The sequence below is a fragment of the Besnoitia besnoiti genome, chromosome III (genome assembly GCF_002563875.1).
Source record: "Besnoitia besnoiti strain Bb-Ger1 chromosome III, whole genome shotgun sequence".
In the NCBI taxonomy this organism is placed as follows: domain Eukaryota; phylum Apicomplexa; class Conoidasida; order Eucoccidiorida; family Sarcocystidae; genus Besnoitia; species Besnoitia besnoiti.
This window is the reverse complement of record NC_042358.1, coordinates 1913583-1930612: the sequence shown is the minus strand read 5'-3', so window position 1 is coordinate 1930612 and position 17030 is coordinate 1913583. Positions and strand designations below refer to the sequence as shown.

Genomic DNA, 17030 nt, shown 5'->3' with positions numbered 1-17030 from the left:
GTAGATCGCTCGTTCTGCTTGCTGCAGTCACAGTTCGGTGAGCGGAGTTTTCCGCCTTTGTAGATTTTGCACAAATTCACTCAGGATGCCGAGCCTGTCGGCTAAAGAGTCGAACGCTAGGGGGAGAGACGCCGAGACCGCGGAAACACTGTTCCGGTCTCCGTCCGTCTCCTCGAAACTGCATTTCGCTGCATCAGGCTCGTTCCTCGCTTCTCTAGCTCCGCAGCTCGCCACCCCCTTCGCCATCTCTGCGGAGAGAGGTTGGCGTTCTAGAGCGTTTCTTTGTTCTGGATTACCTTCACCATCCCGACCTCTTGTCTTCTCCGTTGAATACCTCTCGTTTTGTTTGGCTGGCGTGGACTTTGCTTCCTCCATCTCCTCTGGTTTCCGCGTTATACCGACGAACCGGGTCCCACTGGGGGGGTTTACTGGAATTTGGCGGGCGATCTCTTCGGTGCTCTCCTGCTCGGCCGCGGGAGCTGTCACCACGTTTCCCGCTTCAGGCATGCCGGGCTTTCCACACGCCTTTCCAGTCGCTCCAGACTGGCTTCCTGTCTGCACGTCTGCCTTCAAACAGGCGTGTGCAGAGTCGAGGATTTTCGCCTCCTCACCTGACGCGCTGACGGCGGAATGCGCAGCTCTCCGCACAACACCCGCGCGCTCGGCGAAGTCCAGCAGAAGGAGCTATAAAGAAACACGCACATCGGTCGCCGGTTCGGTCTGCCCTCCTCTCCCGAGATCTGGATGAGAAGACCTGAGACGCTACGTCGTGAGCACACACTTCTGCCAGTGGGCACTGGGGATACTGACAAAGGCAACGCACGATATAGACGGCCGCTCACCATTTTCGACACGCTCCCGCATAAAACACATCGCAGCTGAGCAAGAGGCGCGGCTGAACGCCTGCCATCAGATGCAGCCGCATGGACACGGAAACAGGCACAGCCAATGCTAAAACAGATGCACGGCCATACCTGGATATACATGTACAGGTGAATCCATTTACTGAGATTCACGCATGTGGCGTGTAGACGCGATCCTACAAGCAGGCAAATCGTCAAGGCCCTATCGCCGTCAAAGACTGCCTGAACTCACGAGCTGCCAAAGCGGGGGTCCTTCTTCTCTGCCGGTGAGCGCGAACCGAAGCAGGTAGAAGAAGAGCTTTTTCTGCGGAATGCCGCACGCCGCGGACGTTCTGGCCGCCCAGTTCGCGAAGACCCGGTGCGCCGCCTCGCGCCGGTCTCGCAGCTGCGGAAGCGGCGCAGGCAGAGACATTGCGTCAGTAGAACGGGGCGGCGAAGAGATCATACAAGTGGCAACAGGTGTGCGCGCCTCGGGCGAAGGCGCGTGAGCCGAGTGTGACGCCGTAGGAGGCCGTGGAGAGTCCGCTGTGCGGGGTAAAGGCACGGATTCGGCGCGATCGTGCGCTGCTCGCATTTCGCCGAGGACTCGCAGGATCTCTGGCAAGGCCCCAGGATCCGCCGGCCGAATCAGATACCGCGCCAGGCGTTGGAAGGCCTCGAAGTTTTCGACAAGCGTCTTTGGAAGTGTGCGCGCCCGTAGGCGCTCTCGCTCGGGCTGTGTTGGCGTCCCTCCGTACGCATCTCGCTCCGCGCCCTCGAGCTCGTCCTCCCCTTTTTCCCTCCTTTTTGCAGGCTCGCAGCTGCCATCGGTTTCGTTGCAGTTGTCGAGTCCCTTTCTGGCCTCTCGGCTGTGTGCTTCTGTCCCCCTGGCGGCTGCGCTCCCCGGTGCCTCCTCGCCCAAGCCGCCACGTCTCGATCTTTCTTCGCCTTCTCTTTCGTGCCGGAGGATTTCTGTTTGCTCCTCTTTCCGGTCCTGCGCCGGCGACCTGCGCGGGGATTCCTCCAACCCTGAGTGGAGCGCCTGCGCCAGGCTCTCCAGAACAGCAGCCGGATGGACGTGCTGAGGAAGAAGCAGCGACGACGCTAAAAGCAGCAGGTCTCTCAACGCCATCTCCCTTTCTTCGCGCGCTTCGGACGCCCCTTTCGCATCGAAGGCCCTCGAGAACGAACTGCGCTCGCCAAGGCCAAAGAGCTCCGCGAGCAGCTCAGCCCCAAACGCTCGTCTCCAGTCGCTCGGCGGCTTTCCCGCCTCGTCCTCTGCGAATCCCTTCGGCCGCACACCCTCGGGAGGAGGCGCTTCGTCTTCTTCATCTCTTTCCTTGCTGGACAAAGACTCCGTCGTCTCATCGGATAGTCCGTTCTGCCGCGTTCGTCTTCGCTCCAGCGCCAAGGTAAGCACAGCTGCAAAGTGCCTCAAGAGGAGAGAGTGATCGTCTTGTTCAACGGCCTGCACCGAACGCAGAGAAGACCCGATAGGCACTCCCGGATATAAGCCGACCCCTCAAGGAGAGCGCGCCACAGGAAGGGAACCAGGAGGAATAGAGGCGAGAGGCTAGAATGCGCTGCATGCGCGCAATCAGATGAACGGACCGCTCGATCGTGTAGCAAAAAAAACCAACATACCCCGCAAAGAGGAGCGGCGAGCGGGCCCACAAGCAGCTGACGCCGACACGCGCATGGACGAGGGCAGAAGAGAAGAATAAGAGGAAGCAGCCAGCGAAAATTGCAACGCACCACGAGGCGACAGACGCAGGCCTCGCGTACCTGTCGAATGCACCTGAAGTGGACGTGCAGAAGAAGATTTCGGTCAAAGACGAGGTTTGAGGCGCCGATGCTTGTCAGCGAAATCGCGCCTGCCAAATCCGAGAGCCTGTGGAAAGAAGAAAAAGAGAGAAAATAGAGGAAAGATGCGCGAGGCACCGGCGAGGGCGGGAAAACAGCGAACACCGCGTCGACAGTGCGACGGAAACATGGCGTGCAGGCCAAGGCGTGGCTGGAAGACACTTCTAACTGCGAACAGCACACGCAGAACACGTGCCTCAAAGCGCCCGCGTGACGCGTTGCGGGCTGGCAGTTGGGCTTTTGGTGCGGGTGTGTCTGCTTGCCTGGTCACTTTGTCATGTGCGCCAGCCAGACACAGCACCACAGCCTCCGGCAGGAAGCCTCGCGCGCGCAGGCCTTCCACCAGGTACGGCGAGGGTTCTGAGGCGTCGCCCTCGTTATGGCCTAGCCCCTCGCAGGCTGAGCGCCGCTTCTCTCCCGCGGCGTCCTCGTCAGGCCAACTCGTCTCTTCTTCAGCAGCGTCTGGATGAGCGAGCGGGAGCTCCCTGCTGGCGTCCTTCGTCGCCGCCGTTTCCGCTGTCTCTCTTCTTTCCAGCCGCGCAATGAACAACGCGCGAACCGGGTGCGACGCTGCCTTGTCGCGCCGTACCCCTCCGCGTTGCCGCGCGCTGTCGCGCTCAGCTTCGCCAGTAGGTCTGCCGCTCTGGGCAGCACACCGCGAAGGCTCCCGGGCTGTCTCTGCAAGGCTGCGTTTGCTTATCTTTGAGCGCCCGTCGGCCGACACCAACAGACCGCCGTGGCAGTACGTGGGGACAGGCGCACCGAGGGCGCGAAGCACAAGCACCTGACTGGAGAAACAACACACACGCGAAACTCCAGCAGGCTTTCACCCCACGAGCTCACACGTCTCCAGATATATACAAATATAGATGTGGAGGCGCTCGGGTGTGTGTGTGTAAATGTACACCAGCACATACTAGACATACGCCTACGTAAGCATAGAGAAACACATTCACGAATACATACATACAAACATAAATACATACACATATATATATGTATATATATAGTTGTAGGCCAGCCGAGTACTGCTGCGGGAGTGGTCGTCGAGGCAGTTAGGTATGGTAGACAAGCTCGAGAGGGGCAGCAGGCGGGCATGACCTCGCACCCGTGCGCCGCAGAGTTTGAGGAATTGCAAGATGCGATATGCAGAGCTGGAGACTCATGTCTCGTCGTTTTCCGTGTTCATACCTCGCCGTGTTGATGAGGTGATCCACGCCCCTGATGACGTGCGTGACGCCCATCGCGCAGTCGTCGACAGCCGTGCAGAAGTTGTAAACAGGGTCGCGCAGATCGAGTCGCCACTCCTCGAGAGAGTGCGCCTCGGATTTCGCTGCAGCAGGACCTCCTGGCCTCTCTTTCGCGTCCCCTTTGTCGCAAAAGACGCGACGGAAGCAGACAAAGTCCGAAACTGTAGTCGCTGGGTCGAACTCAACCGGGCCTCGGAGCGCGTCGGTGATGCACAGGGAGCCGAGGCCCTCGGGGACTCTGAAGCGGCAGCCCAATGTAAAAAGCGAAACAGTTAGGCCATATTGACGTATCGGAAAGCCGCACGCTGCGTCTCGCGGAGCGAGCGCCCCCCAAGCGGTCATATTATCCCTCGAAGAAGAAGTCTACATCGACTCAATACACTTCCGCAGATCAAGGGATCTCGCCACCCGGCGCACTGCGTGTGCGCCAGCTGCGTGATCAACGATCGGTTCTTTGCGAACCTGTTGCAGATCCAGAAGCCGAGACTAACGCGCTCCAGGCGCCGAGCCCACAGTTCATAATGACCGTTCAGACACAGTCCAGCGGAGGTGCACAAAGCCAGCAAGCGAGCGCCTGTCGCTGTCGTGTTGAAGCGCGCGCCGCCTGCGGTAGAAGGCCACGCAGTGTGACCCGCGCAGAGAGTGATCTCAGAGAAACGTGTGCGTGCGCCGAATAGCTTTCCTACTTGAAGCGCAGCGTGAAGGACGCATTTCGCTCTTGCGCGGCGCGCAGCCTGCTCGTTCGCTCGGCCGTAGAGAGCGCGAGACAGCGTCCGTCGTACCGCGGCGGCCGACCCGCTTCAACAGCCTGAAGACCGAAGACACACCAGGGAGAGTCGCACGACGAGAGGCGGCGGTATGGAGCTAGAGAGAAAGCGCGCGCTCACTGAAGAGACAGAGGAGAACGGAGGCTCGCACCAGCGTCGTACCCGCCCGCCGTATAGTCGCTGAGAGTCGCAGACGCTCAGTCTGGGCACTAACGCGTGTGACACCGCGAATGTCTACGAGGGAATCCAGAGCCCCAGTGTGACACCGGAAGCGTGGACTCTGGGTGCGGCGACTGGCTGCAAGGAATCGGACGCTTTCAGCATCGACAATGTCGCTGGAGCCGCCAACCCGCACACCCGCCTCACCTCGTGACGAAGCCGGAGCAAGTCTTCCTTGGTGCAGAAACACGGATACAGGTGCCCTTCGGCAACCAGATGCCGTCCGACGTCGCTACGCGGAAAACAAAACAATCCAGGCCAGCACCGAAATGACGTCGGAGCAGAGGCGAACGAGGTGAAAAGAGCAAGGCTCGTGTACCGTGTGTGTGTGTGCTGCAGCGAAACGCATGCCACGCGTGTCTGCGGATAATTCATGCATGTATACAAAGTATCAATATATGTATATGGTTAAATCGACATACAGATACAGGCTCGTGAACAGACGGCGCATGACCGGGGCAAGGCGCACAACGAGAACGTTAGGGGAATGCCAGTGACTACCTCCCGTCTCGTCACATCCTCCCGCACTTCTTGTTCATTGACTTGCTCTGAGGTCCACCCCCTTTGTTCCTTTACTAAACGATCCTCAGTCGACCGCGGGCGCGCACGCCCGCCTTCTAAACCCATTCTCCGCGTTTGGACTGCGCGTCTAGAGGGTGAACGCCACTCTCGCGACCTCAGGATCCCCGTGTCCCCTTCTTCACTGCCGACTCCTGCTGTGGGGTTCGCCTGTCTCCCCTTCGCAGCCGACGCTTTGAGTCTGTGGCGCCACGGTGAGGCTATCCAGACTCTTCACTCACGCGTAGAACGGCGCGCGCTGCGACTGGAAGTAGGGCCCGACAGCGCCGCCCACTTCGGGGCCTTCGTCCCAGGCGATGCCCAGCCACCTGCGGAGAGCCAAAAGAGAAAAGGAGCGGGAACCGTCGCGAGCAGCTGTGAAGCAGGGAACTAAAAGACGCGTTCATGCGCCGGCGAGCCTCGCCCGTTATCCTGTCAGAGACAGCCCGAGGCACCGACGAAAGAACGATGCAGACGGGCGCGCCTGCGGCTTCCACGGCGTTTGCGATTTCCCTACACTCTGCTCTGGAGGACGTCTTCTTCACGGGAAAGCATCGCTCTCAGCGCCACTTCATTTGCAGCCTACACGTTGAGACCTAAACCGACATGTCAGCCTTCGACACCCGCCCTTCAGACAACAGAGCGAGGAGTCCAAGAGCGGGAGCGAAGCGTAGCTCTCTCCCTCAACTTTCACTCACCGAAGATCGCGGAGGATAGCGGCGGTGACACCCGCGTGCGCGGCGCTGCGCTTCTCGTCTGTGTCGTCTATCCGCAGGAGGAAGGTTGGCCGTGTGCGGCGAGGAGACAGGCGAGAGGCGAGTCGCGAAGGGACGGAGGACGACGCAGGCGACTCAGAGGCCTCCGCGCCAGCGGACGCACGGAGGGGCGAGAGGCCACAGGGCTCTGCGCATGACGAGCTTCTCTCGTCTCGCTTTCGCATCTCTTCTGCGCGGCGTTGCTTCTCCACGAAAAGATAGTTGAACACCGCGACGCGGGCGCCGCCGACATGCAGCGCGCCAGTCGGGCTCGGCGCGAAGCGCGCGACGACGACGTTGGAGCGTGGGAGGGGATTTTCGCCGTCGACCCTATCTGTCGCAACGTTGTCAGGCCTCCGCACCGCGTCTCCCCGTCCCTCTGCGTCTCGCCGCAGCGGCTCACTGCTCTCAGGCGGCGGCGGCTCGGGAAAGTCGCTCAGGGAAAGGGATGAGCGAGGAGAGTTCGCGGGTACGGAGGAAAGGTTTGGTTGATCAAGCGTCGCGCTCGACGCGCAGCAAGACAGAAAAGACGGAAAATGCCCTCTGGAAGAAAGAGAGAAAGACCGAGAAAGAAAAGACGAAGAGCGACGCAGTGCGCGAGCGCCGTCGCGCCGCGGCACGTGCAGTCCGTGGGCGCGGAGACGCGCAGCCGAGAAATGAGACAAGGTGGGTGCAAGGCTGTAGGACAGTGGAGACAGAAACGCGACAGATTTCGAAGAGATCACAGGTCTGCGAGGCGCTGGAGAGGCGAAGGCGACGCAGGAAGGGGAACAAGAGATACCAGGTGAGAGAGAAGTGGATCGCAGGTCGGCGAGGAGCAAACAGAATGCCGCGGCGTTTGCGAGCAGCGGGGACGAGGGCGACTCGAAACGTGAGCGGCGGACGACGAGGGAAGGTCTCCGATCGGCTCGGACAGCGAGGCCCGTGCGCAGCGCCGGCCTAGCAGGCGGCGGTGATTGCCACGACGACGGAGACACGAGCGAGAGAAAGAGCGCGCAAAACACAGTGAGAAAATGGAGAATCCAGCCTTCGCTGCCTTGCTTCGGGGCTGCCGACCGAAGAAACCGGGAGCGGGAGACGGGAAGGAGAAAACAGAGGAGCGCGGACGCCTCCATCTTCGCTGGTTTTTTTTCCGCGTGGGACTGCAAACGAAGCTCCGCCGCCGCCGTCTTGGCTGCCGCGCGCGGCCAGACATCACACAGCGAGTTTTTCTTTTTTGCCGGCTGAATAACGACTCAGCTCAACGCGGACGGAGGTCTCCTCAGCGCTTCTGCCTCCTCGCCCCTTCCTCCTTCGCCTCCCAGTCGCGTCTTCGTCGCTCCATCCTTCCTTCGCCCTGCTCGCAGAACTCCAGCTTTCTCGAAAGGCATTGGAGGCCGCGGAGATTCAAAAGCGCCCGCTGGAGCCTACATACGAAGAGTCTCCTCTCAGAGACAGCTGCGCCTTTTTAGAATCTTCCGCGTCCTGTCTCTGCTCGCCGCCGTCTCTCCCACGGCGGGGCAAGTGCGTGTGTCTCGAAGTGTGCCGAGGGTCGCCGAGCGACTCGACTGGCTCGCGAGAGAGAGAAAGTGGGAGGGAGTCGCACACGAAAAGGCAGCTATCACAGCAGAACAAGCGGGCAAACGAGAGATGGATGACGCGCTTGCAAGTCAAACTTATCCCATTTGAGTGATCTCTTCCTGCGAAACAAACCTATCGGCCTTTTCGTCGTGGCTGCATGCATGCAAGAAGCGCATCGCCGAGAGGCTCAGGCGCCAAGACATAATGTTTCCTTCGCCTGAGGCGTCGTTCTGCATTTCTGTTTATCAAAGCAAAGAGGCTTGTCTCTTCTTCGTCTCGGTTTCTCTCCCTGCTCGTTTTTCTCAGCTGCATGACCCTCGCGCATCTCTGTCTCGCCTCGCAACTCCGAGACAAAACGTATCTGCGGTTCAGTTTCGGCGCCCTTTAACTTGCCTCGCTCCGTCCGTGTTTCCTTTTCCCTTACTTTTTCCTTGGATTTCCTTCTTTCTCTTCCTTCAGTTTCCTCTCTGAGCGCCTGCCTAATCCGTAGTCTTTCTAAACCTTAGAGCCTATACTCTTTCGGTTGCAGCGATCGCCTCCGCTGCCAAAGGCGCTGGCGCTTCCCAATTTCTCGTCAAGCGGAGAAGCTGTTTAACCAGCCTCGCCCTCCGCTTTTTTTCCACGCATGTCCATGGTGCATCTATATGGAGAGATTATGTCCTCCTGCGTTCACTCCTGCCGGAATGCCTTCTGGAATGCGCCCATGTGCGCATGCATACACAAATGCGTATGTATACATCTACGTATGTGTGTATATGTATGTGTATAGATATTTGTTTGCACGTTTGACTCTGCACATATGTATATGTGAATGTTCATGTGCCTTGTCTGTTCAGACGTTTCTGTCGGTGTAGAGGCGGCCTGCGCATGCGGCGAAGAGTCTCGCTGCTCTTTCCGGCGTGGAGGCGCGGTTTCTAGTCTCCACTTCTTGCCTGCGAATCTGCGTTTTATGGCTTTTTCTGAGCGCTTCGCGTGCGATGGAGGGTTTCAAGGGGGCGGGGCTTGCGCAGCCCCCCCCGAGGCGCCGCAGACAGCTCTGCATTTGCATGGCGAGCGATTTCTTTTTCCCTAGCTTGGGAGGGATTGAGACGCACATTTACAATCTCTCGCAATGTCTCATTCAGCGAGGTACGTGCAATAGTTATGCTGAAGCCTCCTGACCTTCGCTCTTTCGCCTTCGCCTCTCCTCCACACATACAACTCCACATATGTATATACATATATATGGATATGGATATATGTGTAGAATATATGTATATATATATATATATTCTATTTACATGGGTACATGTGTTCTTTTCGTCCCGCACCTGTTCCAGTCATCTTCGTGACCGACGATTTCCCTCTGTTTCCTTCTTTCTTTTTCTTGAGGCGTACCTGTCTCACTTCGTGCTTTCGCGTCTTGCGAGGTGCTTCTCTGCCGTCGAGTCCGCATTTGCTTGCTGGACTTCCTGTGTAGCTGTGTGTCACCCTCCGAAAGCCGTTCACGTGTACTGGGCGGCATTCCTCTTCATCGAGACGCTGCTTTTCGCTCTCGTGTTTCTGTGTGTATCCTCGCAGGTTTCAAAGTTGTCGTCATCACGCACTACGCGAAGAAGCGATATGGCGTGCGGTATCTGTCCAACGGACTGAAAGTTTACTACCTCCCATTTCTTCCGGTTGCGAACAACGCCACGCTCCCGACGTTTTTCGCCTTCTTCCCTCTCATTCGGTGAGCTTCCGCGTGCGCCCACGCTCGCCGTTCCCGCGCCGCCGCCCCTCGCCGCCGTCGCAAGCCGCCTCTGGCAGTTGTGAGGGATGCATTTTTCATTTTCTTCTTTTTTCGTGCCGTTGCCGCGTTGAGCGGGTGCGTCGCGGCCGTCGACTTTTCGCGCATGCAGGCGTCTCGACGCCATGGCCTCCCTCGTTCTCTCTGGATTCTCGCGTCCTCTGTAGCCCCGCGGAGTTGATATTCATCGCGTCGCGACATATGGAGACGCACAGACTTTCCACTCTCTCACAGGTGCACCCTTATATATGCAAACCTATATATATATATATATATGTACGCGGCAGACCGGCTCACGCGCACACAGGCACGTTTATAACTATATATATATATATATATATATATATATATATATATGTGTTAGTATGAGTGTATGTGCTGACGGCGTCCACGGCGGTTTTCCTTTAGGAACATTCTGCTGCGGGAGCGAGTAGACATCGTGCACGGACATCAGTCGACCAGCACGCTTGCTCACGAGACGCTGATGATTGCGCGGGCGCTTGGCATGCAAGTGAGCGAAATCCGAATCACCCCGGCATGCGTGCGAGAGACAAAGAACGGACACGCTTCCACCGCGTCGCCTGCCGCCTTGGGCGCAGGATGCACTGTGTGCAGCAGACCCCTCTCTGCAGAAAGGTGCTCGCTCAGCAACGCGCGAAGTCTTTTCACGTGGCGGCCGCGAATCGGCAATCCCTGGGCGGGTCGTCGCGATGAGCGGAAGGCTTGGTATTTTTGTGTGCGGAAAACTCGCCTCTTTCTGCAGGTGGCGTACACTGACCACAGCTTGTTCGGCTTCGATGATATGGCCTGCATCCACCTGAACAAAATCGTTCGCTTTTCTCTCCACGACCTCGACGCGTGCATCTGTGTCTCGCACACGCATCGCGAGAACTTCGTGCTGCGCGCGGGAATCCACCCGTCGCGCGTCTCTGTCATCAGCAACGCAGTCGTAAGAGCAGCATTCAGAGGCCGAGGCGCCAGGTCGTTTTGACTGCACTGCACAAGCACCCCACTGGGCTGCTTAGGACAGCTACATGGGTTGGACTTCAACATCGCGGTAATCATCTCTGCTTGGAAGCTGGCAGACGGGGTGGTTATCAAGCGCGGGCTCGCGCGGAGTCCTTACGCCCCTCTTCGGGGGCTCACACCGTTCTCGAAACCATGCTAGCACAGTAGACCTTCGTTAAACAACTACATATTAAAGTGGGCGCCCTGAGCGTCCGGCTGTGTGCCGCGTCTTTCGCGGGTCGGTGTGTATGTCTGTTTCTTTCCGCCGCGCGCCTGTCGCTGTGTCTTCAGGACGCAAGCACCTTGGTTCCTGATCCTGCGAAGCGGCCGCAGCCGCCGCAGGTTCGCGTCGTCGTGCTGTCGCGTCTCGCATACCGCAAAGGAATCGACCTGCTGGTGACGGTCATTCCGCCGATCTGCAAGAAGCTCCCCCACGTCAACTTTGTGATTGGTGAGAAACCCGTCTTGGGCACCGCTTCCCTAACTAAAGCCCTCAACCCTAGACTCCAAACGTCCTCAAGGTTTTCGGTGCCTTTCTCTTCCTCGCCGCGTTCGCTCTGCGTCGACTCTGTGCCAGACTCGCCTGCGCGTGTGGGTGCCTCGTGGCGCAGCTGGAGTTGAATGCGGCGCTGCGTTCAGCCGCGTTGGCCTTGGCGGCGGGGGATGGAGGAAGGGAAGACGCCGCGAGGCGCGCGGTCTCGCCCTCGATGCAGCGGCATCTGAGGCATCCCGCTGCATCGTGTGAACTGCCGGCGGAGAAGAGCAGGGCGGACGGAGGGTTGCCGTCTCCCGTTCACGCGACGCGCACTGCCGATTCCTTGCCTCTGCGCAATCGCGGAAAAACGAGAAAAAGAAGCAGCTGACAGTAGGCGCACGCGTCGCTTCCTCCCCGTTTCTCTTTTCCGTCGCGGATCTTTGCAGGCGGAGACGGCCCCAAGCGCATCATTCTCGAAGAGATGCGAGAGAAGCACCGCCTGCAGGACCGCGTCGAGCTAATTGGTTCGTCCAAAAAACGGACTTGCAGAAAGGGTTTCAGGGAGCAAGGGAAACGGGCAAGTAGTTTGCATGCGATGCACCGTGCGGAGTTCATGCCTCTTCCCCAGTCTAGAGTTGCCTAGCTGTGCGGAGCGAGACAAGCTTTCGTGCTGACAACCTGGGTCAGATGCTGAGCCCCGCGAAGAGGAAAGTGGAGAGTTGTCGTTTCGTTCCGCAGTTGCGTATTTCAGACATGAGTGTGTATGCCGGTGGATAGTTGCATGAGAACGGAATGTATGTAGATGCATAGTCAAGCAAATACAGACTGCCCAAGGCGGTCGCCTGCCTCTCGTAGGGTCCCCGTCGCTTGCACGGTGTTTTACTTTCCGCATCGATCTCGCGTACTCCACTGCTGTGTTGCCGTCGCACTTCCTGCGTTGCGTATCTGTGCGTGCCTCTCTGAAGCTTTGCAATAAGTAAAGTCGCGTGCAACTGCTTTCTTCGCATGCGTTCGCGCAGGCGCCGTGTCGCACGACAAAGTGGGCGCTCTCCTGCAGTCAGGTCACATCTTCCTCAATACCTCGCTCACCGAGTCCTTCTGCATCGCGATCGTCGGTAAGACCTTGCGAAGTCCGCAGGCATACACACTCATATATATATAGGGCATGCATGCTGCGGTGTGTCTTGCGTCGTGCCACTCCCGTGAAGGCGCTACGGGGGGTGAAGCTGTCTGGATATATGCGCCCTTATATGTGAATGTATGCCGGCGCTGCTGGCGTATCGCTTAGGCGCGCGCATGCTTACACACACATAAAAGGTTCTCTGCGCATATGTGTCGTCTGAGTGATTCCCCCGCTGGCACAGGCCCGATCACATACACTACAGCATGAGTGTTTTTCTGATACGAGTCGTTTGAGTCTTGCCTTTGCCCACAGAGGCAGCCGCCTGTGGCATGCTCGTCGTGTCTACGAACGTCGGAGGCATTCCTGAGGTAGGGCTGGGAGTGGATTTCTGCATCTGCACACGCCTGCTGGGATACCAGCATCCCACATTCGGGCTGTGAGATTCGAGTTCTCGCTATGCTTCGCTCTGGGATGACCGACCGTTGAATTTGCGCGAAGATTTGGAGGTGCTGTAGACTCGACACTCGTTCTCGGTGCTTGCATGTCAGTTCACAACTGCATCGAAACTAACGCGTCGCCTTGCCCTGTGCCCTGGTAGCTAAGCGCATTCGTGTGCGTCGAGGCGCAGGGGTGGTACGTGGAGGACAGGGCAGATGAGTAGATCCCCCCGCCGTGAGATGGAGAATATTCTGCGCCGCAAGCGCCTAAAGACTGCCTTCCGGGCGGGCTTAGTCTCACAAGCATTAAAATAACATATATCAAGGGAATCAACATTTCAGTATTTGGGGAAATTGATGGAGTCGCTACAGCAAAGCAGGAAACGTGTAACTGTGGTATAAAATATTTGAAAACTTCGTTTATATCTGGTTTGTGTGCCAGGTGTTGCCGCCGCATATGGTGCTGCTCTGCGACCCCGACGACCTGCAAGTCCAACGGCGGCTCGCGGAGGCTGTGGCTATGGTTCACACCGTGGATCCTTTTCGCTTCCACCGCGAGGTAAATCCGCCGGTTGCTGTAGAGCATCTCTTCTCGGCGCACACGACGTTCGCGTGCGATTCCCCGTGCACTTATTGACACGGCGGGAACGCACAAGTCTATGCGTGTTCGGAGCGACTCAGTCGCCCAGTCGCACAGCCAGACGTGCACTCAGATGCGAGGATTTACTGAGACGTGAATGTGGGTGTCTATCTTGGTATGCGTGTAGCGCGAGGCTGAACCAACCGTATAAATGCATGTGGACGATATTCATCTCAGCACAGACATATATATATATATATATATATATATATATATATATATATGTGCTACCTGCCTGGGGACTCGCGTCTTTTCTTCGCACCTGGGATCTGAGACTGTTTCTCATGGCGTCTCCTCCGCAGATCCTTCAGCGCTACTCCTGGCATGACGTCGCTGCCCGCGTGGTAAGACTGCTCCTGCGTTTCCTCCACCGAGCTGTGAGAGGCCCTAAATCCATATATGTATATATATATATATATATGTATATATATGTATGTATATATATGTCTATAAGTAGACGAGATTACGAGCGCCTTGGGGCAGAACCGAGAACTTACGCCGTGCTGGGTCAGTCCGTCGGGCATGCACCCGCATCTACGCCCCTAGATATTTGTATATATATATATTCACGTATGTATAATTCCGTGGAGAGCGGCAGCGCGGTGTAGACGTCGATTCGTCCGTAGTGCGCGGGTCAATTCGTTCCTTCTGTTTCTGGCGTCTCTCTAGGAGCGCGTCTACTTCTCGCTGCTTTTTCCCGAGACGAAAGTCTATCCTCCGTGCTCAGCTTCGGCGACGCCCTGCCTGTGCGGGCACTCGCCTTTGGGGCCCAGCGAGGACGACCCGCGTAACGCATACGCCGAAACCGCGGAAGGCGAGGTATGCCAGGCGGAGACAGGGGCGGTGACAGGAGACGAAGCGAAGGAGACCACGGAGTCAAGGACGTGGGGTGAAGAAGGAAACTCGGCGGGCAACGTGGACGAGAGGCAGCCGACGATTCGGAGACGCCCTCCGCCGGGCTCGACCTGCGTGTCCTGTAGCTGTTGTTGCTGGTCGTCCTCCGCATTGCATGCGCCTTCAGGCGCCTCTCTCTCGCAGATTTCAAGTTGTTCAGGGCCTTCGTGGCGGGCGCCTTGCTGTGGCGACCCTGCCTGCTGTTGGGCATCTTCGCTGCACGCGCGAGCCGCTTCGGCGCCCCCCGATACTGCTCAGCCTCTCCCCGCAGACGGCGGTGCGCCCCATGAACCCGATTCGGCTTGCCAGTCCGCCTGTTCATCCTTGCGACGCGCAGGGAATTTTATCAAGCACGTCGAGGCCTCAGCAGTCGGCGCGCAAAGCGCCGTAAATTGCGTCTCGTCTCTTCCGTGTAGCGGTTTTCGAGTGCACGCGGCGATTCCAGAGAGCAGGCCGAGCTCCGGTAGCTGTGTGTGTCTCGCACGTGGCGAGTGCGCAGAGGCGGGAGAGTGTCGAGGAGGCCTAGAAGGCGACGACTTCTCTCTTCGCTCTTCTCCCTGCCCCGGGTCTCTCTCCAGCGAATCGGCTTCGCAGCCGGGTCCGGAGTTCGAAGGCGAAGCCGCTCACTTCTGTGTCTGTGCGAGACGCACCTTCTGGCGGGACGACGCGAGAAGCATCTCGCTAGAGGGGGAGGAGGACGTTACTTCGTCTCCGCGGGTTGACACGCGCAGTTTCTATGAGGATAGTCTTTGTGCGTGTTGTGACAAGCCGCCTCTCTGCTGCGGCTGTCTCGAGCTTCCGCCCTCGCCTCCGCCGCTCCCGTCGCCGTTCCTCGTCGTGCAGCGACTGCGTAAGCTCTACGCGTTGGGCCCAGTCAGCGGAAAAATATTCTGCATCGTCGCCATCATCACGTGGGTTTACATCCGCGTGCTCGAGTTCTTCTACCCGAGGTGAGCAACACAGCCTCACGAGTCGCATGCGTCTACCACTGCGTGCCCATATCCGTTTGCGTGCGGCTGCGTGAGGGCCCAAGCAGAGAGTTGCGTGTGGCAATCTCCCAGTCTATGGACGTAATTTCCTTGGTCTTCCTCTGCGTCCCCCGAGCGCTGCTTATCGGGTCGCCGCCAGCCTACACTGGACGTGCGCCCATTTGACACAAGGGCTGTGCAGAGGAACGCGAGCGCACTCAAATTCATCAATATATATATGGCCGTGGTGCTTCCGCATAACTGTAGAGTCTCTCTGCTTCTGTGTGGAGGCGCCACCTATTTTTTTAGTGCATAAATGTTGCACGCGCAAGCGTGAGTGACGCGTCGATCTGCGGAAGCCTAATCTGCGGCTCTCCCGCCGGGCTGTTGGCGGCTTCTGGGCGACGGGGACAAGACACTCACCGCTTTCCCTAGCTGCCACACAGTTTTTCTCTTTTTCTCTTTCAGCGCCGAGATCGAAGAGGTTCCAGCCTTCCCCTGCGACATCCTTCTTTGCCTCGCTGAGGAGAGCGGACCTGAGGAAAGCGAGAATCTCGCGAACAGCGAGAGTGCTAGCCAGGATCAGCTGCACTAATTCTGGGCCTCCGAATGCGCATAGACAGCGCGAAAACCGTACCTGCGTTTGGCACCGTTCGCATGCATAGAGCGTCGGTTCTAAAGGGCTGTAACTGAATGACTTCGAGGAAGTCGCATGAAGAGCACAATCCTCGTTCGAGGGATAGTGATCTACAATCTTGCATATATGCATACGTATATGTGTAGCCTTCAAGTAGATCAAGAGACATACCTACAAAACTACGATGTCACGCAGTTTTACGAACTCGACAATGAGTTCGTAGGAGAGCAGTGAGCGCCAAGGGATCGTGTACTACAAACTGGGTCGCGGGACTGCGGCATTCGCACATCTAGGGGTGGAGGCAGGCGATGCGAGGGTGAAAGCATGGAGACGACATGCACATGCTCCCAAAAACCAGGGAAAACCATACGCTCCGCAGAAATAGAGCCGAACGACGTCAAACAGGAGAAAAACGCCTTCCCAATCTAGACCGCAGGAATCTCACGTGTGTTTCTGCATTTGTACTCACACCCGAAGGGTAGGAGCATAGCTCTATGCCCTAAGCGGCCCCGTGTAGTGAGAGAGTGTGAGGTACGCTCACGCTGCCGGGAGCCGTTCCAGGCTGTGTGGTTTCACTGCCGGACTTATCGTCCATCTTCTGGTTCCTGTCAATTTTCCTCAGCAGGTAAAAGGAGTTTTGAGTATCCGTCCGGTCGTCCGAGTTGCGTGAGGGCGTTAACGAAGACTTTGTGTGTGGATGTGTGTGTATCTATATGTCAATTCTTGCATTGACAGCACAGACCATGCCTGATGTTTCCCAGTCGGTACTTCTTGGAGGAATTTTCTCATCTCGTCTTTTTGGCTCGATTTCCGCATGTGTAAAGAACTCGGCTTCATGTAGAGTTGCATGTATGGGCGTGCGAGCACGACGCCGGGGAACCTCCGTTGCAAGCTGTCTCGTTCCCATCAGCTCCATGCATCTGTCCAGAGCGACTAATGCAATCTCTAGCCTCTCGGATACTGCGACTTAAGTTCTGCCGCCCACTGTGGGTCAGTCATAAGATGCTTCAACAGCTTCAGCGCCGCAGTTTCTGGGTAGGTAGTCTCAGTTGGTAATGGAAGCTGTAGGCATGCTACCAGTTGCGCACACACATGGACAGAGGCAGCTCCGCACGTGTCATTCCCTCCTGGCATTTGCCTGTTGGGCGACTGCGTCCGCCTGCTGTCGTAGGGGGGTTGAGTGACCATGGCGTGGCCTCTCATCCTCCCGCATCTGCGTCTAGGTCGCGTTCCAGGAGAAGCATGGAAGCATGCTGGTGCTGCTAC

The 17030-nt window shown here is 57.7% G+C and overlaps 2 protein-coding genes across 2 annotated transcripts; one reads left to right on the top strand and one right to left on the bottom strand.

The window, feature by feature from the left end:
* Positions 1-27: 27 nt before the first annotated feature.
* Positions 28-7369, bottom strand: BESB_045850 (uncharacterized protein; the record flags this gene model as incomplete). Its single annotated transcript, XM_029363036.1, has 9 exons — positions 28-684; positions 1096-2310; positions 2628-2873; positions 2977-3493; positions 3897-4193; positions 4642-4763; positions 5089-5173; positions 5742-5828; positions 6198-7369. The coding sequence occupies 9 exons, from the start codon at positions 7367-7369 to the stop codon at positions 28-30; spliced, it is 4398 nt and encodes a 1465-aa protein (XP_029220402.1).
* Positions 7370-8791: 1422 nt separating this feature from the next.
* BESB_045840 (N-acetylglucosaminyl-phosphatidylinositol biosynthetic protein PigA, family GT4 protein) lies at positions 8792-15722 on the top strand (the record flags this gene model as incomplete). The annotated part of the gene is made up of 13 exons (XM_029363035.1): positions 8792-8942; positions 9375-9525; positions 9991-10093; positions 10346-10531; positions 10882-11041; positions 11512-11589; positions 12085-12180; positions 12501-12556; positions 13068-13184; positions 13568-13609; positions 13935-14052; positions 14773-15109; positions 15596-15722. 13 exons carry the CDS (start codon positions 8792-8794, stop codon positions 15720-15722), a joined length of 1722 nt encoding a protein of 573 aa, XP_029220401.1.
* Positions 15723-17030: the final 1308 nt, after the last annotated feature.